Here is a 23,945-nt window from a genome sequence, read left to right as displayed (position 1 = left end):
ATAAGACCCCAATCCCCATTTGTGTGTCATAAATAAGACCCCAATCCCCATTTGTGTGTCCTCTCTTCATAAATAAGACCCCAATCCCCATTTGTGTGTCATAAATAAGACCCCAATCCCCATTTGTGTGTCCTCTCTTCATGAATAAGACCCCAATCCCCCATTTGTGTGTCCTCTCTTCATAAATAAGACCCCAATCCCCATTTGTGTGTCATAAATAAGACCCCAATCCCCCATTTGTGTGTCCTCTCTTCATGAATAAGACCCCAATCCCCCATTTGTGTGTCCTCTCTTCATGTATAAGACCCCAATTCCCCATTTGTGTGTCCTCTCTTCATGAATAAGACCCAGATTCCCAATTTTTGTATCCTTACCTCATAAAGAGGCCCAAATTCCCACATCTCTGTACTCCTTTCACAAAAAAACCCACCAAATTCCCCCATTTGTGGATCATCTCGTTGCCTATAAGACCCAGATTCCATTTGTGTTCCTTGCCTTCGTAAATAAGACCAAATTCCCACCTAAATTCCTACGTTTGTATACAATCTCTTCATGAATGAGACTCTCATACCCACATTTTTCTTCCCTCTTCTCATAAAAAGACCCAAATTCCCACGTTTTTGTGTCTTCTCTTCATATCTAAGACCCCAATTCCCCATTTGTGTGTCTTCTTCCTATATAAGACCCAAATACCCACATTTTCATACCCTCTCCTCACAAAAAGACCCCAATTCCCCATTTATGTGTCCTCTCTTCATAAATAAGACCCCAATTTTCCATCTGTGTGTCTTCTTCCTATATAAGACCCAAATTGCCACCTAAACACCCACATCTGTGTGTCTTCTTCCTAAATAAGACCCAAATACCCACATTTTCATGCCTTCTCCTCACAAAAAGACCCAAATTTCCCCCATTTGTGTGTCCTCTCTTCATAAATAAGACCCAGATTCCCACATTTCTGTCTTCTTCCTAAATAAGACCCAAATACCCTCATTTTCATACCCTCATTTTCATACCCTCTCTTCATAAATAAGACCCCAATTCCCCATCTGTGTGTCTTCTTCCTAAATAAGACCCAAATTGCCACCTAAACACCCACATTTGTGTGTCCTCTTTTCCTAAACAAGACCAAATTCCCACCTAAATATCCCCATCTGTGTGTCCTCTCTTCCTAAATAAGACCCAAATACCCACATTTTCATGCCTTCTCCTCACAAAAAGACCCAAATTTCCCCCATTCCTGTGTCCTCTCTTCTTAAATAAGACCAAATTCCCACCTAAATATCCACATTTCTGTGCTCTCACTTCATGAATAAGACCCAGATTCCCACATTTCTGTGTCTTCTTCCTAAGTAAGACCCAAATACCCACATTTTCATACCATCTCCTCCCAAAAAAACCCAAATTCCCCATTTGTGTGTCCTCTCTTCATAAATAAGACCCCAATCCCCCATTTGTGTGTCATAAATAAGACCCCAATCCCCCATTTGTGTGTCCTCTCTTCATAAATAAGACCCAAATTCTCCCCTATTTCCACGCCAGCCCGACCTCCATCCGTTACCCCATTTCAGGGCTCTGAGCGATGGCGGGCCGTGTGTTGGGACCGTGCTGCAGGTCATTGTGAGCAGACCCACAAGAGCCCACAAGAGGATATTTACCACCGTCAGGAACAGGAGGTAAAACTGTTTATTGCAGTCAATCTAACGCTGTTATTTAAAACAGAACGAAAGCGAAATGGACGGACAGGCCTGGGAAGCAGGGCTCCTGCAGAGACAACCCTTGGGTTCCTGCATCCTGCACAGCTCAGGAGGACTTCTAGACATCTTCTGGGCTCTCCTGCAATACAAAATGTGGTATCACTGCTGTTTAGGGCACCCTGTGTGACATGGCATTGCTGGGGATGCTCGGTCTCCAAGGATGAGCTGCACCAGAGCCCCTCCTGTCTTTGCTTCTGCTCGCTGAGCTGGGGTTTCCCTCCAACCCTGCTGTCTCAAGGCTTCCCTGCCGCTCTCCTGTCTTTGATGGCTTTTTGCATTCATCATCAAGGGGCCCAACGTGTCTCTATGGGTCCCAACGTGTCTCTATGGGACTCCATGTGTCCCTATGGGTCCCAATGTGTCTCTATGTGTCCCAGTGTGTCTCTATGGGACTCCATGTGTCTCTATGGGTCCCAACGTGTCCCTATGGGTCCCAACGTGTCCCTATGGGTCTCAATGTGTCTCTATGGGTCCCAACGTGTCCCTATGGGTCCCAACGTGTCTCTATGTGTCTCAATGTGTCTCTATGGGTCTCAACGTGTCTCTATGGGTCTCAACGTGTCTCTATGGGTCCCAACATGTCCCTATGGTCCCAATGTGTCTCTATGGGTCTCAATGTGTCCCTATGGGTCCCAATGTGTCTCTATGGGTCCCAAAGGGTCCCAATGTGTCTCTATGGGTCTCAATGTGTCTCTATGGGTCTCAATGTGTCCCTATGGGTCCCAATGTGTCTCTATGGGTCCCAAAGGGTCCCAATGTGTCTCTATGGGTCCCAATGTGTCTCTATGGGTCTCAATGTGTCTCTATGGGTCCCAACATGTCTCTATGGGTCCCAATGGGTCCCAACGTGTCTCTATGGGTCCCAACGTGTCTCTATGGGTCCCAACGTGTCCCTATGGTCCCACTGCTCACTGCAGCAGGCTGCCCATGGAGGTGCTGGAGTCTCCTGCTCTGCAGATGTTCCAGGCCTGCCTGGATGCCGAGCTGTGCGACTGCTGTAGGAACGGCTGGGCAGGGGGTTGGAGTGCATGAGCTCTGCAGCTCCCTGCAACCCCTGCAGTTCTGGGATGCTGTGATTCTGTGATGTGGCTCTGGGCAGCCTGGGCTGCTGGTTGGCGACCTGCACACAGCAGGGCTTGGAGCTGGATGAGCATTGAGCTCCTGTGCAACCCAGGCCGTTCTGTCATTCTATGTTATGATACGATTCTCTGTCTGCGCCTCTAAGTTCACTTCTCTGTGAGCCGCAGAGGATTCTTCAGAAGTTACGTGTCGAGCTGACACCGTCACTGCTCTTCTTTTTGTTCTGTTTTCCAGCTCCATGCCTGTTTTCTTTTGTAACCAGAAGAGAGAGGATATCTTTCTTTATATCTTTCTTCCGGCCAGCTTATCCATGGGAAAGCTGATCTGTTGCAACTGCAGCAGCTCTGGTGGAGTTGGGTGAGCTGCATTCCTGCAGCACGGCACGGGCGCTGCAGGAAAACCCCATGGCCTGAGATGGGAGCCGACCGCAATGCCTGGCAGCCCCTGCTGGCCTCTGCCGTGTCTGACTTTGATCGTTGTTGGTTTTTTTTTTTGGGGGGGGGGGGGGAGAAATCTTGTCTTTCTTCAAACATAGGCAGCATTCTCATTTCTGACAAGAAGAAATGCTTTGTTTGGGCTTTGTGCAGCTGCGCTCTCACGCTAACGTCGGCTCTGGGCGCAGTCAGCCCGAATGCACTTCTATTTATAGGAACCTGGTATTTTTACGTTAAACTCTTTTTTGGCACGAACCAGAACAGTTCTCTGCAGGGATACTGACAACTATTTGTATCCTTTGGGTGCGTCCTCACCTCTCAGCTCGCACTGGCAGAACCGGAGGAGCAAGAATGGCTGGGAAAGAACATAGCTGGGAGGAAAGCAGCCAGGAGCTGCTGTTTTCCCAACCCCCCCTCTTCGAGAGCGTTAGTTTTAATGGAGGTGGGAGCAGTGCTTACCCGTTCTGGAGGAGGAGGAGTGGGGTTGTTCCTTCTGTCCCGTCTTTGATGTCGCCACCTATGAAATAAAGTGCCCAGTGACCATTGCGGAGGGGTTTTGTGCAGGGTGAGGTGCTGCTGTTTGGGGACGAAAGCAAAGCAGTGAGAGGAGAAGGGAGCGCTTGTCTTCCGCCCGCTGTGCAGAAATCTTTCTTTTCTCAACTCTTTTCTTCGTGGAAGGAAGTGAAAATGGAAGGAAGAGGGAAAGCATCTGAGGGAAACAAGGAAGAACCGATTGGAAGAAGTAAAAGTTTGTAAAAAAATACCCTGAAGTCAGACGGCAGCTTTCATTTCAGAATTTCTATGGAAAAAAACGAAATGCCAGAATGGGTTGAAAGCAATGAAGCTCTAGCAGCCATTTCCAGGTAAGAAGCAGCAGTGAGAGAACTCTGTTCCCAGCTCGGGACGTGGTTGGTTGCATTCCTCCCCAAGGAAAGAAACCTTGGAATCACAGAATCACGGAGGTTGGAGAACACCCCTCAGGTCCCCACGTCCAACCTCAGCCCATCGTGCCCAACGCACCACAGCCCTCAGTGCCACATCCCTGCGGTGCTGTGGTGATGGCGACCCCGACCCCGGGCACCCTGACTGCTGGTTGCTGGAGCGCTCCTACCTTCGGATACAGCCGGCAATGTCAGCCCTCTTGTACAGCAGAACGCCCAAAATCAGGCTGAGAAGAAGCAGCGTTCCAGCGGCTTTTACCGCAGCTCCGTACGCTTGGGAAGGAAAACAAAGAGCATCACACTCTGCGCACGCAAAACGTGCTGGCAGGGAATGGCAGCGTGTCGGGTGTTCCCCAGTGCACAAAGGATCAGGGGCTCACGTGCACGCCCTAGGAAACCTCCCTGATAACCCAAGTGGGAGCTACCAGTGTTCTCTTCTCTCTCAGAAGCAAGCGGAAGCCGTGAGGTGTTCATCAAAGAGGGTAAAGTGATGCTAAACAGGCCTGGGGACAATGAGCCTTTGGGACTGCGTTGCAAGGAGGTTGAGGACATGGCACACAAGCAAGGCAGCTTCCCGGGATGCACAGAGAAGGGCACGCAGGTGAAGAAGCACCCAAATATAGCCAGAAGGGTGAGTGGTTTGAGCTGAACATTGCTGATGGTTGAGGCTTCAGCGTGCAGATAAAGAAAGGTGGGAGGTTGTTTGTAAGGAAGGTGGGAAAGGGTTTCCTCCTTCCAGCACGCCTGAAGAGCCAACACGGAGACACCAGCTGCAGCCTAAGCATCAGCATCAGCCACTCTCCGTGGATTGAGGAGCACAGCACGGCCCCAGGAGGTGAGATATCACAGCGATGTTGGAGCGGCTGAGGGGAGGCACCGAGCGCTAACTGCTCCAAAGAGCTCGATTTCGGCAGGGCCACCGGGCTCCTTGCTGCTTCCTTTGCCTGGCCAAGCAATCAGCAGAAAGAGCTCAGAGCTCTTCATCAGCACCGATGGGCAGAGAGGGCCTGGGAAGGGCTTGAAAGCCGACCGTGGTCAGGAGCTGGAGCGCAGCTCTGCTGAGTGACTGCGGTTTTGTTCATCAGCAGGTCGTTACGCCTAATAGATGGGAAGGCAGAAGAGCATCCCTCAGGGGTACGTGCCCGGAAAATATTTATTTATGCCCTGTCATCCCAGGATCGGAGCTCTGCTGGAGATGTCTATTAAGAGGAGAGGAAAATTCTCCTAAGGGGGTTCTGATGAGCTCAACAGACGCTCCTCGTCAGCTGTCTTAATGAACTGCGTGCTGGCTGCTTGGCCCTGGTGCTTAATGGAATCGATCCGCAGTTCCTGTGGGTGCCCTGGGAGTGGCCAGAGAGGGCAGGCAGGGCGAGCACCACTGCCCTGATAAAAGGGAGGCGAGATGAGAGGAAAAAAAGAGATTAACATAGAATAAGATTAGAATAGAATCAAAATAGGGGAGTAGAATAGGGCAGAGTTGAGCAGATTATAGAAAGTGGAAGCGGCCCACGAAGCTCAAGTTCAATCAAATCCAAACCTGATGTGGCTAAATAGCGAAGGGAAAAGAGTTGCCCGAACCAAGGCTGGAATGATGTGAAAGCTCAGGTGGAAGGGTAGCAAGCTTGGTCAAAAGAAAACCGTGCTGAGAGGCGGTGTGATGTGCAGAGTGGCTGCCCCACAGCCTGCACTGTGCTCACCATAGTAAGAGGGAGGCGGTCCGCTGTCAACGCTGCCTCCAAACCCTTTTGCCCTGCAATCCGGAGGCGCCCATCCCAAATCACAGTGACAGTTGTTCTTGTTGTTGCAGACCTGAAAGAAAATGAATGTTTTACGGCATGAAAAATGCAGCAGTCATTGGGTGGCCCCTGGGGATTGGCCTCCAGGGCTTCGTCTCAGGACCCTGAGGCAAATCTGTCACTCTCCTTTGGCAGCCACCGTGGAAATGCTTAACCTCTGTTGTGTGCAGGTGGCAGACGGGTGCCCGGACACAGCTGTCACAAGCTGTGTGTTTGCTCTGTCGGTGACGTGAAGGCAGCAGGAGCTCCCCATCCACCCCTGCACCCTCCTGCTGTGATGATGGTCCCGCAGAGAGAGGCTGCAAACACAGCAGGAGGAGCTGACAGCACACAGAGGGTGAGAGATGGTTGCGTTTGCCTTTCTCCAGCTTAGCAGGAGTGCTTTCTGCGTGTCTCTGTTTTCATCTCGACATCACAAAGCACTTCTGCAGCCTTTGCTGCTTGCAGATCTGCCCTCCTTTTGCGGATGCTCTGTTTCTGCCACCACGACGCAGCGTTTCGCAAACGTGTCCCAAATGGATTTGTCACCTTCGTGTGATTCGAAATGAAGATAAAGACAGACAGAGGTGATGGCAAAACTCTCCTTTAACATCCATGCTGACACCCAGACAGATCTGCTCTCTGCAGGGAGATCTGTCTGGAAGGAGGGACAGGTAACGGGTGGCATCATAAATAAACCCCTGTGTGAAGAAGTTCTGCCAGTGCTACTGCCTGAAACGTGGGTTTTATGTGAGACTACATCGAAACGTTGTACAAAATGTGCCATTTCTGTGGCATTTGAGAGGAGAGCAGCGCTACAGAATCGAGCATGCATTTTTCAGAAGATCTCTCCAACTCTGGCTGATTCAGATTCAGCAGCACTGACAGCTGCACTGAAGGATGAAACATTACAACGCAGAAGTCACTTTTTTTTGCATTGTTTGTGGGAACGAAGAAGAAAAATGGCAGAGGAAGGCAGTGAACACTGAGGTAGAGAGCTGCAAGCCGTCAGAGCAGGATCCGGGGGGAAGTCATGTGTGGGAACCAAAATAATGTTTGTGCTGCTGAGCCAGGAGCCATTCGGAACCTCTGCATTGCTTTGAAAGGCAAACTGACACTTTGCACACTCTACCCTTCAAAGGACAGCTCGAGGTTTTCTACCTACCCCTTTGCCGTGGCATTTTCTCGCTGTGCAAACGCTGCTGAGGAAAGCTGCGCTGACACACGTCCTGTTGATGCAGATCTGCAGGAAGAGGCAGCTTGCTGTTAGTGCCGAGGTACAACGGCAGGCCTTGGAACAGGGCACCGACTGGTGAAGGAGGATGAAATTACAGAGCCTGTTCCTTTGTTCAGGGCTTTCCATGCCCTCTCTCTAAAGAAGCAACAAGGGGAAGGAATAGGAGCAAAAAAGGAAGGTTTTGTGTTTCAGGTCTGAGCCAAACCAAAGGGGAAGCTGAAGAAACCCAACTGAGCATCGCAGCGTGCGCAGAAACCAGTTCTACTTCAGGAGTCGTTCGTTTGCTGCAAAAACCCAATGGCCTGTATGAAGCCCCCCACGTGCCCGCTCCGCTCACACCCCTCCTTCAGCACCTGCCCGAGGCCAGGGAGGATGGATGGGTTGTGGATGGACCCCTCACAACCACCCTGATCTTCATAGGTGTGCGCTCAGTGAATAACGTGGAGCCTCCTCGTACCTTCAGGAGGCACACAGCTGTCTCCTCTGGGCAGGAGGAGATTTATTTTCAGCTTTTGGCCTTGCAAATTAATTGGTTTTGCGATGACTGCGGCGAGAGGCATGGGACCCATCTCTTCTGAAAGGGGAAGTCTACCAAGGGCTCCTTCTCTTGCCACTCAGCACGCGTGTTTTTCTCAGGACGGTTCTCTGCCATCTGGTAGCAAGAAATGCTCCTTCAGTACGTCACCGCCTCGACAGGACTTTGGCATTCTGAGTGCCTCGCAGGGAAGAAATGAGTCCTATTCTTGGAAGAACATTCACAATGCTTTTGTGTGCACAGCAAAGAAAGGTTGACTTTGATTGGCTGCTTCCGAAGGAGCGGAGAGTCTTTTACTTCCCTTTTCTAATGGAAAGACAGCTGTGTGCTGCCAACAACAAAAGCTACGACGACACACTGCTGTTTTCCAGCTGCTAAGGGAGGCTTTAACAGGCGGGGGCTGACATCAGAGGTCACGAATGTTTTCTTTAGGAAGAAAACCCTTCCCTTTCACCCCCGTCGTGCTCTATTCTAGCTGTCTGTGGGTACCTTGTTTGTGCCACACGACGTGCCGTCCTTCACCGAGCCGTCGTCAGGCGTGTCGAAAGGCAGGTGGAACTCGAGCCCCCAGCAGAGCTGGTTGTTCAGGAAGGTCTGGACCACGGTCTCGCCGTCTTGCCGGACTGGCACTCTTTTGATGTTAGTGCACTGCACTCTCCCGCACAGGATGTTCCTGAGATGGACAGACAGACAGACAGACAGGCTGCTGCAAGGTCTGCAGGGACGTCAGAGGGCGCAGTGATCCGTGCTGGTGTTGACACAGACCCTCCTGCCGGCTGGTGCTGGTGCCTTGGGCCAGGCAGGCTCAGCCCTTGGGGAGCTTTCAAGAAGTCGCAGAGATGCTTCCCCCTTGTTTTGAGCCTTGCTTTTCGTACCTTTCACCTGTTTTTTTTTTTATAAAGCATGAGAAATACTGATATTTCTGCTGGGAGGATTTAGGTATCGTTCCTCCGAAGCTCATCTCTGTGGCCAGAGGTTGGCCAGAGTGAAGCTCGAGTTCTGCTTGTGCAGTGCTCAGCATGAAAAGTAGGCTGAATGATGAATTTTCATTCTGGTGCCTGCTCCAATGACAGCAGTGTCCCAGTTGCTGGTGAAACACCAAAGTGCAAGCATGAAGGAAGGCAAGGTAGGCAAAGAATCACCGAATGCCTTGAGTTGGAAGGACCTTGAAATCATCTGCTTCCAACCCCCCGCTGTGGGCAGAGGAGCCACCTCTGGGCACGGGGAAGATCCCCAACATAGGCAGATCTCCTTGGTCTCGAACCGTTGTCCTGATCAAATCGCACAGGACGGGGATGGGAAGGAAAGCTTGGGGAGTGATGTGCTGAAAGGCGGAGGACAGCGCTGTGCAGGACAGTGTCCTCTCCAGGGCTGTCCCTCAAGGTGTGCTTTCAGGACATACTGACTGACCAGAGCTGCAAATGGTGGCGATGCTGAAAGGAAATAGCACTAAAGGTGGAAAAAAAAAACAACGGGGGGGGGGGAGGGGGGGGGTGGTTGGAGAAGAGCTTATCAAACGGAAAAGGAAAACGCGGTGCAGCCAGTTGACCCCTTGGAAAAGGAAAGCTGGAAACCTTTTGTGCCCAAATCCCAGCGACAAATGAGGCTGAATCTCTCTCAGGAAAGGGTCTGAGTGCCTCTGGTGGCGATGCCACCAGCACTTTGGCCACAACAACCTCATGCAGCGTTACAGGCTTGGGGATGAGCGGCTGTGAGTGTGGAGAGGAAAGGGAGCTGGAGCTGTTGGTTGGTGCTGGGCTGAACAGGAGCCAGCAGTGTGCACAGGTGGGCAAGAGGGCCAGCGGCAGCCTGGGCTGCATGAGGAATGGCCAGCAGAGCAGGGAGGGGAGCATCCCCTGCACTCAGCTCTGCTGAGGCCGCACCTCGAGTGCTGGGTTCAGTTTTGGGCTCCTCACTGCAGGAAAGATGTTGAGGCCCTGCAGCGTGCAGAGAAGGGCAGCGAAATGGGGAGGGGTGTGGAGCACAGGGCTGCTGAGGAGCGGCTGAGGGAGCTGGGAGTGGTGAGGGTGAGAAGAGGAGCTCAGGGGAGACCTGACTGCACTCTGCAACTGCGTGGAGGGAGGCTGTGATGTCAAAGGGCCTGGCCTCTCCTCCCAGGCAAATAGCAGGAGCCGAGGAAATGGCCGCAAGTTGCAGCAGAGGAGGTTTAGGTTGGACATGAGGCAGAACTGTTTCTCTCAGTGCTCAGGCGCTGCAATGGCTGCACAGGGAGGTGGGGGAGTCGCCGTCCCTGGCAGCGTTCAGGAGGCGCCTGGATGAGGAGCTGTGAGATGATTTGGTGCTGGTGGTGGCGATGGTGAGGAGGAGACGGTTGGACCGGATGATCTTACAGGTCGTTTCCAACCTTGTAATTCTATGATCCTATGATTCTATGCCCACGCTCCGTCACCGCACTGCTCACCCCTCCAGGCACTTGGTGTAGTGCGTGCCGTTCCAGCCGCAGTTCCCACTGCGGTCCCCTCGCTCGTTCACGTCCCTGAAGCAGCTCAGTGGGGCACGGCGGGCGGCTGCGGAGTGGGAGAAAGGAGGAGATTGCTGTGGTGAGGCAACTCCCGATGGTTTCTGTGGGTGTTCTGATGGCCCGATGTGTTTCATGGATTCTGTTTGTGTGTGTGTCTTGTTTTCCTCTTTTGGGCTGTAATGAAGTGGCGAGGGGGAGAGATTTGCTGCAAGGGAACAATCAATGGTCAGAGAACGGACCACGCTCATTTGTCTGGAATAATCTGGAGTGGAAGATTGGGATAAAGACTGTAAATCTCTCCAAAGCCTACTTCTTTCTTTCTTTCTTTCTTTTTCTTTTTCTTTGTCATTAAAACAAATGTGCCAGTGTACCTTAGATTTACCCTGAAACCAGAATCCCTACCGTTATGCTCTGTATTAACAGGAAGGATTCTGGTCAGACGTCAGAAACAACTCCCAGAGTTGGGTTTCAGCAAGACAGAACCACTTCCAACCCGGGGAGCCCCCAGTTTTTCATCCTCATATTCACCAAGCGTTGCCTACAGCGTGGCCAACGCTGCTGCCTTTGTGGGCAATGTTTGTGGCTCTGCAGACTCCAAACTTTTTGTAGATGTGGCAGAGCAGGGAGGAATGTGGCTTTGTTTGCAGAAGGCTTGCGTGTGCTCATAGCGAAACCGACAGCTCGAGTCCTGGTGGTCGCTGCTGCTGTCGGTGAGGAGGAAGTGCGGAGAGCATGTGCTGTGCCACGGCCTTGGGACGTGACCTGGGGAAGTCTGCTACTTCCTACAGAACTGAGAGAGCCTCAAAGAGGATGTGGGCATGCGCTGCGTTTCCAGTTAAAACTGGGGGAAATGCAGATGCGCAAATTGAGAGCGCTGCTGCTTTCAGCTGCGTCAGAAGGGTTTCGATGGCTGTTACCATCGTGCGTTTATTTCTGGTTCTTCATTACTAGAAGTGCCATTCCCTTGTCCCACTGAGCGCGAGATGCACCTAAGCAGCACTGCAGCAGCTGATGCCTGAGGGAACCACGTTTCTGCTGCCCTGACTGTTGTAAACAGATATCTTATACTGCCTTTAAATGTGTGTTGTTTCACCTGTGTAGCGGTGTAGCTACTGTTATAAAAGCCCGGGGCATTTCAAAAGTATTCTGTAATAATTCCCTCTTGTCTCCTCTCCCCCAGGTGCTCAGCCCCAGGGCGCTCAGCCTGTCCCCACCACGAGCTGCTCCAGGCCCCCACCATCTCTGCACCCTCACCAGGCTCTCCCCAGCAGTTCCCTTTCTACCTGGAGCTGGGCAGCCCAGCACTGGGTGCAGTACTCCAAGTGTGCCCCCCCAGGGCAGAGCAGAGGGAAGGAGCACCTCCCCGTCCTGCTGCCCACACTCTGTGCATCCCAGCTGGCCTTCTTGGCCTCCAGGGCGCACTGATAGTGTGTACTCAGCTCTGGTGAGGCCGCACCTCGAGTGCTGGGTTCAGTTTTGGGCTCCTCACTGCAGGAAAGATATTGAGGCCCTGGAACGTGTTCAAAGGAGGGCAACAGAGCTGTGAGAGGTCTGGAGCACAGGGCTGGTGAGGAGAGGCTGAAGGAGCTGGGAATGTTCAGCCTGGAGAAGAGGAGGCTCAGGGGAGACCTCATTGCTCTCTATAACTTCCTGAAGGGAGGCTGCAGGGAGCTGGGGGTCGGCCTCTGCTCTCGTGCCATCAGTGATGGGAGCAGAGGGAATGGCTTCAAGCTGCGGCAGGGGAGATTCAGGCTGGACACGAGGAAGTATTGCTTGTCAGAAAGGGTGGTCAGGCACTGCAATGGATGCCCAGGGAGGTGGGGAGGCACCGAGCCTGGGGGTGTTCAAGGCAAGGCTGGATGCTGTGCTGAGGGACGGGGTTTGGTGGGAGCTGTTGGGAATGGGGGAACGGTTGGACTGGGGGAGCTTGGAGGTCTTTTCCAACCTTGGTGATTCTATGATTCTATGATTCTATGATTCTATGATTCTATGATCCTATGATCCTATGATCCTATGATCCTATGATTCTATGATTCTATGATCCTATGATTCTATGATTCTATGATTCCATGATTCTATGATTCTATGATTCCATGATTCCATGATTCTATGATTCTAGGATTCTATGATCCTATGATTCTATGATTCTATGATTCCATGATTCTATGATTCCATGATTCTATGATTCTATGATTCTATGATTCTATGATTCCAAGATTCCATGATTCTATGATCCTATGATTCCATGATTCCATGATTCTATGATTCCATGATTCTATGATCCTATGATTCTATGATTCTATGATCCTATGATTCTATGATTCTATGATTCCATGATTCTATAGTCTGCGATCTGCCTGCAGCCAACGGTTGACCAACCAGGACCCCATTGGCCTTCTTGGCCACCAGGGCACACTGCTGCCTCATGGTCAGCTGCTGGTCCACCATTGGCCAACCAGGACACCAACAGCTCTCTTGGCCACGGGGGCACGCTGCTGGCTCATGATCACCCTGCTGGTCACCAGGACCCCCAGGTCCTTCTCCACAGAGCTCCCTCCTTTCTGGCAGGTCAGCCCAAGCCCATACTGATGCCTAAATGCTGAAGCATTTCTAAGGCGAGAGCTAATTCCACATGGGAGGATTTGCTGATTCCTTATGTCAGTTATTAACTTGCCTTTGCCAAACAGAGCCTTGCACTGCGCCTCGTGGCTGTGGCACTGCCCTTCGTAGCAGTGGTTGTTGTTGCCACATGGAGTTCCATCTTGCTTAAACACATCCACAGGGCAGCTGGCTGAGTTGCCATTGCAGTACTCTGGCAGATCACACTCGCTCTGGTGCGCTCTGCAGATTTTTCCTGCTGGCTGAAACTGTGAAAAGGGGAAGGGAGGGGAGGGGATGGAAAAGGAGGGAAGGGAAGGGAAGGGAAGGGAAGGGAAGGGAAGGGAAGGGAAGGGAAGGGAAGGGAAGGGAAGGGAAGGGAAGGGAAGGGAAGGGAAGGGAAGGGAAGGGAAGGGAAGGGAAGGGAAGGGAAGGGAAGGGAAGGGAAGGGAAGGGAAGGGAAGGGAAGGGAAGGGAAGGGAAGGGAAGGGAAGGGAAGGGAAAAGGGAAGGGAAGGGAAGGGAAGGGAAGGGAAGGGAAGGGAAGGGAAGGGAAGGGAAGGGAAGGGAAGGGAAGGGAAGGGAAGGGAAGGGAAGGGAAGGGAAGGGAAGGGAAGGGAAGGGAAGGGAAGGGAAGGGAAGGGAAGGAAGGGAAGGGAAGGGAAGGGAAGGGAAGGGAAGGGAAGGGAAGGGAAGGGAAGGGAAGGGAAGGGAAGGGAAGGGAAGGGAAGGGAAGGGAAGGGAAGGGAAGGGAAGGGAAGGGAAGGGAAGGGAAGGGAAGGGAAGGGAAGGGAAGGGAAGGGAAGGGAAGGGAAGGGAAGGGAAGGGAAGGGAAGGGAAGGGAAGGGAAGGGAAGGGAGAGAAAGAAGCAAACATTGGTTCCCCTGCACTGTGAGTGCAGTGGCAGTGCTCGTGCCGTGGCTCACCCGGCACTTGTGGCAGCATTCTCCTCTGTAGCAGGAAGCTCCTGGGGCGAGCCGGCAGTTGGAGGAGCAGCATCGTTCGTTGAGGCATGCCTGGAAGTAAACCACACCAGAAGGCTGTGGCTTTAGTTTCTTATCAGGACACCTCCAGCATAAAGGATCGTGTAATCAGAGGAATTTATGGGAGGGAGAAGCCTGCTCTTTTCTGCTGCTCTTCAAGCACTTGGGCTCGCTGCAGTTCTCTGGCACAGGGAAGGACACCTCGTGTCAACAATGCTGAAACAATTCCCATTTTTCCCTCGAGATGAACACTGCCATCTCATCTCCGCTCATCAGCCAACCTGCACACCGCACAGCGCTGCTCTAAGAATGGGTTCCTTGGTGCTTCCAGGGTGCTTGGAAACCCCTCTGAGATGACAGGAGAGCTCATTCTCCCTTTCTGTCATTCTCCCCTTCTTTTGCCCTTTCCTTCCTTCCCTTTTTCAACTCTTCCACCTATAATTCACCTCAAAATTCCAAACTCTCCAAATCCTTCTTGATGTCAGCGCTGATGGACTCCATGATCTTAGTGTCGTTTTCCAACCTTAATGGTTCCGTGATTCCGTGACCCCAAACTTTGTCCCATAAACAAAGTTAACGAGTTGATTTTAAGGATACCTGGAGTATCCTTGAAAAAGAGATATCTTCTCTTTAGCTCTCCTTACAAAGCAATTTTTAGCTTAAGGAGGGGATTTGGAAACAGTAAAGGGTTCTTATTATTACACAGGTACACAAACCCGGAGGAAGATGGAATAATGGGGCTTTTTGCAAAGACCACAGCTCCCAAATTGCTGGCAGAGAACTTTAGGTGACCTGGAGAGGCCAGACGAGTAATGTGTTGTTTTAGAGGGAAGGTAAGATGTTGTTAAGACTCTTTATGGGATGTTCTGGGGGGGTTCTGAAGGGGTGGCTTGGAGGCAAGACCAAAGGTGGAGAGAAGTGAAGGTGGATTAGGGTGGAACAGGCGTGGGAGGTGGAAAACAGAGGGGCAAAAGGAGCTGTAGTGGAAGGAAGCTCGTGGTTGGCGTGCTTGACCCCATGTCTGATGGAGGAGAAGAGCTCTGGCAGCAGCCAGCAGGGCTCTGCAGGCAGGAGGCGGCTTTTCCTGGAGCAGAGCCCTCAGCAGTGAGGTGCAGGGCGTTCTGCCCATGCCCACATCCAGTGCACATGGGGACACGTCAGGGTGAAGGCTGCGTTTTGATGGAGGGGCACAAATGGCAGCTCCACGGGTTGCATGCGAGATTTTGCTGGCAAATTCAGCCTTGCTGAAGTGCTGCAACCGCATGGGTGACAGCCGTGGAGATACACCGACAGGATGGAAGTGCTTCTTCCATTGACTTTAGCATAAATGCAATAGAAAAAAGAGAATGGAAACAGAAAAGCTCTTATTTTGCAGGCAGGAAGACGGCGAGTGGCGATAATCTGCCTGTACACAGAGCAGCTCGGATGCAAAGACGCGTCCTTCCCGCAGAGCCCCCCTGAAACCTGCCTGAAAACCCTCCCTTTGCTGATCATTGGCTTTTATAATTGCCAGGACACTGCAGGTTTTGCAGTGCCATTCTGCCGTGCAGATCGTGGCGAAACGCCGAGCTGCTCACCTTGTCTTTGCCGCAGTCGCACTGCTCTCCTCTCTCCAGGACGCCGTTGCCGCAGTGTTCAGAAAGGGACGGTTTTAAAGGCGGTATGTTGAGCAGGCAAGGTTTGTTTTTTCTTATGACTTCCTCGTAATATTCCTTCAGAGTGCAGTTACTGAATGCCAAGCAAGATCTGCAAGAAGAAAAGAAAAAAGATGATATGTGTGTTATATCACCTACGTATACTTGGTGGACTCAAAGAGGTTGCTGTTCCAATGGATGATGGTGAAAGCTGAAGGAGCAGAGGGCCATGAAATGCAGTTCCCCGACTTGCTGAGGTCTTTACCCCACCATAAGCAGAAGCAGGAGTGCTGATGGCTCCCTCTGAAACGCATTTCGGGTGATTTTAGTTAATCAGCGGAACGGTTTTTCTACATTATGGTCCTGCAACAAGAGAGAGGGGGGAAGGAGCATCTCCTGCCACGTGCAAGGTGACTTTCTGGAAGATGTGCATGTGCAGATGTGGCACCGAGGGCCACGGTTTGGTGGGGTTGTGTTGGTAGATGGCTGGACTGGATGATCTTGGAGATGTTTCCCACCCTTGGTTCTGAGATACTCACCCAGCTGTGAGCAGCACTTGGAGGAAGCAGGTGGAAAATGGACAGACAGTTATTGCATCACCAGCGGAAGGCAAGAAGAGGAGTTTGTGTGACTGTGTGTCTCAGGGAGAGCTGGGATCTCCTGTCTTATCTACAGCAGCCACAGCCCCTGCACAACCCCAGCAGGCACTTGAAGGTGGGCAGCAGAAGGCGAGCACCCAAATCCCACCCGAAGCAACGGAGGGAGAGCCAGGCTTCGCTCACTCACCCTGGGCGTAATCCCATGATGCAGCCCCTGTGGGTGCAGTTGCAGTCGCAGGATTTGTGCTGGAATTGTTTCCCGTCGTCGTGGCTGAAGCCCAAGCTGTGGCCCATCATGTGCGCCAGGGTCATCGCGTTTTGGACGGTGTCTTGGCCAGAGAACTGCAGGAGAACAAGCACAAGTCGGTGCCTTCTTGAGCAGAGGGCGTGGGTGCAGAGATGCTCAGAGCCAGGCTTCCAGCAATGTGAAATTTGTGCCAGCTGGGAACTCTTCTCCAAATGAGGGGCCAGGCGTTGGCACAGAATGCACAGGAGGTGGTGGGGGCATCTGCCCTGGAGATGTGGCTCTGGGGGACTGTGGACCATGGAGATGTGGCATAAAGGGACTGCGGGTCACAAAGATGTGGCACTGAGGGACTGTGGGTCACGGAGATGTGGCACTGAGGGACTGTGGATGATGGAGATGTGGCACTAAGGGATTGTGGATGATGGAGATGTGGCACTGAGGGACTGTGGATGATGGAGATGTGGCATAAAGGGACTGTGGGTCACAAAGATGTGGCTCTGAGGGACTGCAGGTCACAGAGATGTGGCACTGAGGGACTTTGGACCCTGGAGATGTGGCACTGAGGGACTGTGGATGACAAAGATGTGGCACTGAGGGACTGTGGGTCACAAAGATGTGGCTCTGAGGGACTGCAGGTCACAGAGATGTGGCACTGAGGGACTGTGGGTCACAAAGATGTGGCACTGAGGAGCTGTGGGTCACAAAGATGTGGCACTGAGGGACTTTGGACCCTGGAGATGTGGCACTGATGGACTGTGGATGACAAAGATGTGGCACTGATGAAGGTGATTTAGTGGCAGTGATGGGTTGGGGTTGAGGACGGGGATCTTGGAGGTCTTTTCCAACCTGAATGATTCCATGATTTGATCATTCTGTGGAACTGTAAGTACTGCATAGGAGTACGGTTTACGGGGGGAATATTATGGTCTGGGAGGCCTCTCCTTACCGAGACGACGCCGACGGAGTTGGGCTGGCACACCGCCCCCTTCCAGGTAAAGCCCCACTCCTTGTAGTGCTCACCGCTGCAGCAGAGAGGTTTGGGCATTAGAGAACCTATAAATTCATCACAGCTACAGGATGCATTGCTGGGGCTGCAGCTGGAAAATGACAGCTGCCAGGTAGCAAGGATCTTCTTTCTGAAAGCAAAATCCATGGGCATCCTTTCAGCTCCATGCCAGCACTTGGGCTGGCTGTGTGGCTTCCCTTCTCTGCTGAGTGACCGCAGATACAGACACAACGTGTGTCTTAATATGATTTTTTTCCTTGCAGAAAGAAGTCAAAACGGGAGCAAAGTGAGAGGTCTTAAAAAAAAAAGCAAACAAAGTGTTTGAACAGCTTGCAGGCTGAGCTCTGATTCCCCCCCATCCAAAGCTTTAATTCAAATATTGGGCTGTAAACCACCTGAGAACGGGTCAGTGAGTCTAAAAAATGAACGGCCAGTCTGCCTATGAGATTATAATAATTCAGTTACGGACAACTGTAGTGGAATTGGAAGGAAGATGTACGCTACGTGTATGGATCTGTGGGAAGCCATAAAAGAGGACAAGGAAAAGGAGGGGCAACGAAATTAAAATCCTCTGCGTACCAGTTTGCATGGCAAATGCGTGCTGATTAATAGCACGGGCTAAGCTGGAAAATCTTCTCTTGTAAGATACGGCCAGGACAAATGAGCACGAAGGGGCAGGAATTAGGAAGGCTGGGGAAGAAGCCACCCTTACAGCAGCAGCTCCACGTGGTCGTAGCCGAGGCGATCTGCAGCATCCTGCTGGCACCAGCTGCTGAAGGACCGCAGCGTCTGGGACAAACTCTGCCTGGCCGCAACCTGGTCCTCTGAGGTCCACATCTCCACCGCGCTGAGGACGACCTGCAGCTTCATGCTCCTGTAGACCTGCGGGCGGCAAGAGCTTGGGTTGATGTGTGGGTAGGAAACGGCCTCAAGTCGCACCAGGGGGAGGTGAGGGTGGAGGTTTGGAAGAAGTTCACCCTAGAAAGGGCCACCGAGCGTTGGAACGGGCTGCTGGGTGGTGGGGGCGTCCCCAACTCTGGAGGTGTTTGGGACGTGGCTCCAAGGGATGTGGTTTGGTGCTGGGATTCGCTAGGTCATAGAGTCATCGAATCATAGAGTTATAGAATCATAGAATCATAGGATCATCGAATCATAGGATCATAGAATCATAGGATCATAGGATCATGGAATCACAAGGTTGGAAACGACCTGTAAGATCATCCGGTCCAACCGTCTCCTCCTCACCATCGCCACCACCAGCACCAAATCATCTCGCAGCTCCTCATCCAGGCGCCTCCTGAACGCTGCCAGGGACGGCGACTCCCCCACCTCCCTGTGCAGCCATTGCAGCGCCTGAGCACTGAGAGAAACAGTTCTGCCTCATGTCCAACCTAAACCTCCTCTGATACAACTCCTTGCCATTTCCTCGGCTCCTGCTATTTGCCTGGGAGAAGAGGCCAGGCCCTTTGACACCACAGCCTCCCTCCACGCAGTTGCAGAGTGCAGTCAGGTCTCCCCTGAGCTCCTCTTCTCACCCTCACCACTCCCAGCTCCCTCAGCCGCTCCTCAGCAGCCCTGTGCTCCACACCCCTCCCCATTTCGCTGCCCTTCTCTGCACGCTGCAGGGCCTCAACATCTTTCCTGCAGTGAGGAGCCCAAATCTGAACCCAGCACTCGAGGTGCGGCCTCAGCAGAGCTGAGTGCAGGGGATGCTCCCCTCCCTGCTCTGCTGGCCATTCCTCATGCAGCCCAGGCTGCCGCTGGCCCTCTTGCCCACCTGAGCACACATCGTTGTGATGTTGGGCAGGGTGAGCTGGGAGGTCTTGGCCAACCTAGACAGCTCTGTGCTTCCTATTCCAACTTCAGGCGTCTGCGATCCCATCATCCTGCCTCCTGCCTCTCTCTGGAACTGGCTCAGCAGCCAAAGATCCAGAGCCAAGCGCTGGTGGCTGAGCGCCGTGTTTGTTTTCCTGCATGATGGTAATGCAGGAGGGCTTTCTGCCCAGCCTGGAGTGACTGAGCTTGTGGCTGCCGCCCCAGTGCCCCATCAATGTTCTTTCCAGAGGTTCAAAGCAAGATAATGAAGAGAGAGGGAGAATATAATGAGCTACCAGGAAGCATTTAGCACCGATAATGCATATTCCATCGAGCAGCTTGAAGGGGATAATTTCACAATTATTTCTCAATTGGCTTCCCTCACACTTGAAGCAATTTTTTAGCCATGGAATTGGGTTTTACATCATTCGGGAGCTCATTGCTGCCTGGCAGTGTTTGCAGACACAGCAGCCATTCCTTCCCCAAGTCCTGGCTTGGCACCGAGCGCTGCTGGCGTTCTCCCATGGGAACTCACCGTGTTCAGGATGTTGCTGATGGAAATGAAGAGGTGCAGCATCAGGGTCTCGTTGTGTCTGTTGGCTTTGAACTGGAAGGGGAGCAGAGATGAAGTTACGGCCTCGGGGTGCAAACAGGAAGCCCCACAGATCCCCCCTCAGCTGCTTCCCGGCTGTGCAGATGTGCAAAGATGCACTGAATACGGCACGAAGGGACGCAGACCTGGATCAGAAAGTAACAACACGGGAAGGATGCGAGCTGGTGGCGCGCTGCACAGCTGCCCAGGGAGCTGGAGGTCACTGGAGGGGTTCCAGAACCATAGGGATCACAGATCACAGAATGGCCAGGGTTGGACGGGACCTCAAGGATCATGAACCTCCAACCCCCCCTGCCACATGCAGGGCCACCAACCTCCACGTTTAATGGGGATGTGCCACAGAAGGATGGGATGGGATGGGTTGAGCTTGGGCTTGGGGATCGTGGAGGCCTGTTCCAGTCTTTGTGATTCTGTGACCCACAGGGTGGGGTTTGCCACCCCACTGAGGCTCTGTTGTTTCGGGAAGACAACTTTTGGCATAGACAGGAACCTGCTCGTTCAGTAACACGACGCAGGGAAAGGTGTGCTTGCTTGCAATAGCCTCTGTTAAACAAAGCCCTTTCCAGGACCTGCATTCCCATAGGACTCTTTGACACATCGTTACGTTCCGATAAATACGAGCATCATTCTCAAGTGCTCAGATGAACCCCGAAAGCACCGCTCGGATCCGTCCCTGAGCGCGTTACAGCAGCCAGCCCCCAGCACTTGTTTTAAAACCATTCCTTCTCTCTCAGCCTCTGATTACAGCATTGCACGCTGCCTAAAGAAGTGCTTGGGTCGGCTGCACGTGAACGACGGGGTTCTTCTCTACGGACAGCGTGGCACCACGTGCCCTGTTTTCAGGGGAAGCGTTCGGTGCCTCCGACACAACGGCCGTAGCAAAGCACCGTGGCAATGGCACCTGGCGCTCACCAGCTCCTTGTTGGTGACCAGAGCTAATTCCAGGTATCTGGTGGACATGGGCAGCATCTCGAAACCGGGCACCTCCTGGAAGAGGGAAGAAATGACACAAATCGCCTATCAGGGGCTGCCCAGGGCTCCGAAGCTTTGCAGAACCAAGTGCAGGATTTCCCTGGTGAGCACGAGAACGCAGAGACTACGTGATAGAGATGGAAAAAGCATTAATGAGTGCAGTGAGTAATCAGGGACGGAACAGAGAGATTCAGAGACAGAATGTGGTCGTAGATTGGGTGTCATTGCTCGTGTTCAACTTTTGCATGATTTTCCTATCGCTCAGACCGTGAAATGCAGCACCAAAAAGCTGTTCTGCACCAGAGCTGTGCTCTGCCCATCAAACAGCAGGAGGCCAGCAGCTCCTTGCTGTAAGACTCCAAGCGCTCCTGGACTGAAGCTCCAGGCACTGGAAAGGCACTGGAATGGCTCTTGCTTCGTTCTGTTGGGCTTTGATGTCCCCAGAGCATCAACACGTCACAGCAGCGGGAGCCTATCGATGGCAGGTGCTCTCAGCCTTGGGCTTCTGCATTTTGTACATGAATTGCTGACAGCAACTGGTCAATGCGTGATCTTCCGCGCGTGGCGTAGAATCGCAGCATCATCCATGTTGCAACAGACCTTCAATGCCATCCAGTCCAACAGCAGCCTCGATGGCAGCAACATCCCACCCCTGCAAAGCGTCGCCTCACCATGGGGACGTCCTGAGCCCAGGATGGCATCTTTGGGTTCAAAGTTTTGCTTTTGGGAGGTGGAAAATCCTTGTGTGTTCTGGAGTGCTGCAGTGTGATCTGCAGGGCTTGAATGCAATCAAAGCACTGGACCGTTTCCCTCCTGATTTCTTGCCCCAAATGCAATCACAACGTGCTGGCATTGCTGGAGCTGCCAGCAGTTCCTGCTCACAGGTGCAGGAATGACACTGCGTCTCAGCTCTGCTGACACAACGGACAGCGATGACAAACGTCCTCACCAGCCCCAGAAAGCACCGACAAAGCAAATAATTGCTCTTTCTCCTTCTGAAAACGGGGACTTGAGCAACATCAGAAGACGGAGAACAAACTGATTTCCTCTGAGAAACGTGGGATGGACGTTTCTGACCGGCAGAGAAGTGGCAGACTGTTTGTGTAATGTGTTCTTCCCATGTGATGTGAGCAAACCGGGGCAGTGCAGCACAGATGCACCCCCTGATGCTCATAAAACCCAACCTTTCACATAACCCACGTGGCTCTGAACCCTGCGTGGTGCTGAGCCGAGCTGACGGAGCGCCCGTACCTCCACGCTGAGCATTGCCCTGCTCCCGTTGGTGTGGTCTCCATCCTTGGCTGGCTGTTCCGTGGGCAGCTGGCACGGTGGGACCCAGCCCTCTGCTGGCTCTGTGCGATAGATGAGGTGCTGGAACGTGGAGGAGTTCTGCACCGGCTGCACCTCGTACTGCAGGTCCCCGATCTGCAGAATTCCTCTGGGCGTTCGGATAGAGAGAGGTGAGAAGCTTGGCTTCTGAAATCGGTTAGCAAAGGGAAGAAGAAGCCAAGGGCTGGAAGGGTGGCCCGTCCCGAGGGCTTGGGGCCGTCAGACAGAAACCCCAACAGTCCGCACTCTGTTGGGAAGGATGGAATGAGAAAAACGTCCTTGGTAGCACTGAAAGGAGGTTGCAGAGAGGGGGAGGTCGGCCTCTGCTCCCAGGTAACAGCGATAGGGTGACGGTCAGGTTGGGTATTAGGGATAATTCCTTCTCCAAAGAGTGGTGATGCATCGATGCATCTGCCCGGGGGGGGGGATCACCGTCCTCGGGGGTGTTCAGAACCACGGGGGTGTGGAATTGAGGGTTGGGGTCATTGGTGGGGATGGGTTGGGGATGTTGGAGGTCTTCTCCAACCGGAACGATTCTGTGATTCGACGATTCTGTGAACCTGTAGGCAGGGATCCAGTGAGGAGGTACAAAGAGCGTCATGCCCAGCGTCAGGGGGACGTGAGATGTCCTTGAAAGAGCAATCAAGGCTTTGGGGAAGAGCTAAAAAGCCGCAGATGAACAATGTACGTTGCTCAGAGAATCACAGAATCGTGGAATATCCTGACTTGGAAGGGGCCCATAAGGATCATCAAATCCATCTCATGGGGGGGGGGGGGGGGGGTTCCATCTTTAGGCTGCTTATTTCCACACCGATTCTGTGCTGTGGCTAAGCAGGATCTCTCTGCATTTACATCCCAAAAATCCACGATGCATTGCTCAGCACGTGGCCCTACCTGATCCCACACTGAAATCTACAACACATTGCTCAGTGCTCAGCCCTACCTGATCCCACACTGAAATCTACAACACATTGCTCAGTGCACAGCCCTACCTGATCCCACACTGAAATCTACAACGCATTGCTCAGTGCACAGCCCTACCTGATCCCACACTGAAATCTACAACGCATTGCTCAGTGCACAGCCCTACCTGATCCCACACTGAAATCTACAATGCATTGCTCAGTGCACAGCCCTACCTGATCCCACACTGAAATCTACAACGCATTGCTCAGTGCACGGCCCTACCTGATCCCATAGCAGGTGCTGAGGGCCACGATGGAGCCCGGCGACCCTTCCACAAAGCCCTCATAGAAGCAGTCGTCCTGCAAGGTACAAGCCAGCTCAGAAATGCATCCATAAAAAGAGATGTGAAAGTCGCAGCGTGGAGTCTTTGGGTTCATGGTGAATTGAGGGGAGGATGTTTTGGGGGTTCCTCAATTTCCCTGCACCTGGATGTAGGGGAACTCGGTGATCAGCTCTCCCCTGGGGCCGTATGTGTAAACCGGGAGCTCCTTGGCTACCAGATTTCTGTAAGGCAAAGCAGAAATTCAAGCGGACCCCATAGGGGGCCCACTTGGAGGTGGCAGGGGAGGAGGCAGAGCCTTACTTTGCCCGAGTCAGATGGACGACGTGGTAGCTTCCCTCTGCCACGATTAAATAGGCCACGTCGTCCTGAAACACCCAAAGCACAGCGCGTTCGCACCGCTTCATTCCAACCACCTCCCCTTGAGGAAACCCCATCTGGAGGTTGGTTTGGAGAGGAAACCCCTCTCTTTGGCATCCCAGCTCTGAAATATGCTTCCCAACATCATTCCCCAAAGCTCCTGACCTGCGTGGCCGCCCCGTGCCTCGGCTCCAGCTGCCTTGGCACCATCACTTCGGAGTAGATGACCCTCGATGCTCTGCTAAAGCCTGGAAGAGGTTCTGCATTGGGGACCAAGGTGGGAAGCATTCCCTCCCCTCCCCT

The 23,945-nt window shown here is 52.7% G+C and overlaps 2 protein-coding genes and 1 long non-coding RNA gene across 4 annotated transcripts in view; 2 read left to right on the top strand and 1 right to left on the bottom strand.

The window, feature by feature from the left end:
• LOC128088628 (uncharacterized) overlaps positions 1 to 12,266 on the top strand; it is a 21,246-nt gene extending 8,980 nt beyond the window's left edge. The window contains exons 2-3 of one of the 2 annotated variants that reach the window (XM_052699363.1): positions 2,416 to 2,636; positions 11,869 to 12,266. In XM_052699363.1, coding sequence (XP_052555323.1) covers positions 2,416 to 2,636; positions 11,869 to 12,194 — 547 coding nt within the window. In that variant the 3' untranslated portion in view covers positions 12,195 to 12,266. Of the gene's footprint in view, positions 1 to 2,057; positions 2,347 to 2,415; positions 2,637 to 11,868 lie in introns of those variants that run through there. The other variant, XR_008210306.1, reaches the window with a different exon arrangement.
• On the bottom strand, positions 3,587 to 23,945 carry LOC128088665 (disintegrin and metalloproteinase domain-containing protein 9-like). Its single transcript, XM_052699420.1, has 19 exons — positions 23,808 to 23,945; positions 23,586 to 23,650; positions 23,428 to 23,506; positions 23,225 to 23,301; positions 21,959 to 22,145; positions 20,648 to 20,722; positions 19,658 to 19,729; positions 18,020 to 18,189; positions 17,248 to 17,323; positions 16,242 to 16,396; positions 15,399 to 15,567; positions 13,765 to 13,854; positions 12,916 to 13,108; positions 10,182 to 10,287; positions 8,249 to 8,432; positions 7,153 to 7,230; positions 5,910 to 6,021; positions 4,383 to 4,485; positions 3,587 to 3,788 (listed from the first exon to the last, which is right to left on the bottom strand). The coding sequence occupies exons 1-19, from the start codon at positions 23,928 to 23,930 to the stop codon at positions 3,590 to 3,592; spliced, it is 2,313 nt and encodes a 770-aa protein (XP_052555380.1). The 5' UTR covers positions 23,931 to 23,945; the 3' UTR covers positions 3,587 to 3,589.
• Positions 12,510 to 15,424, top strand: LOC128088670 (uncharacterized). Its single transcript, XR_008210330.1, has 3 exons — positions 12,510 to 12,809; positions 12,929 to 13,075; positions 13,796 to 15,424. It is a non-coding gene; the product is annotated as an uncharacterized LOC128088670 (long non-coding RNA).

This window comes from Tympanuchus pallidicinctus, unplaced genomic scaffold, assembly GCF_026119805.1.
Source record: "Tympanuchus pallidicinctus isolate F22 unplaced genomic scaffold, pur_lepc_1.0 scaffold36, whole genome shotgun sequence".
NCBI lineage: Eukaryota > Metazoa > Chordata > Aves > Galliformes > Phasianidae > Tympanuchus > Tympanuchus pallidicinctus.
The sequence above is the reverse complement of the archived record's forward strand: the minus strand, read 5'-3'. Positions and strand labels throughout refer to the sequence as shown.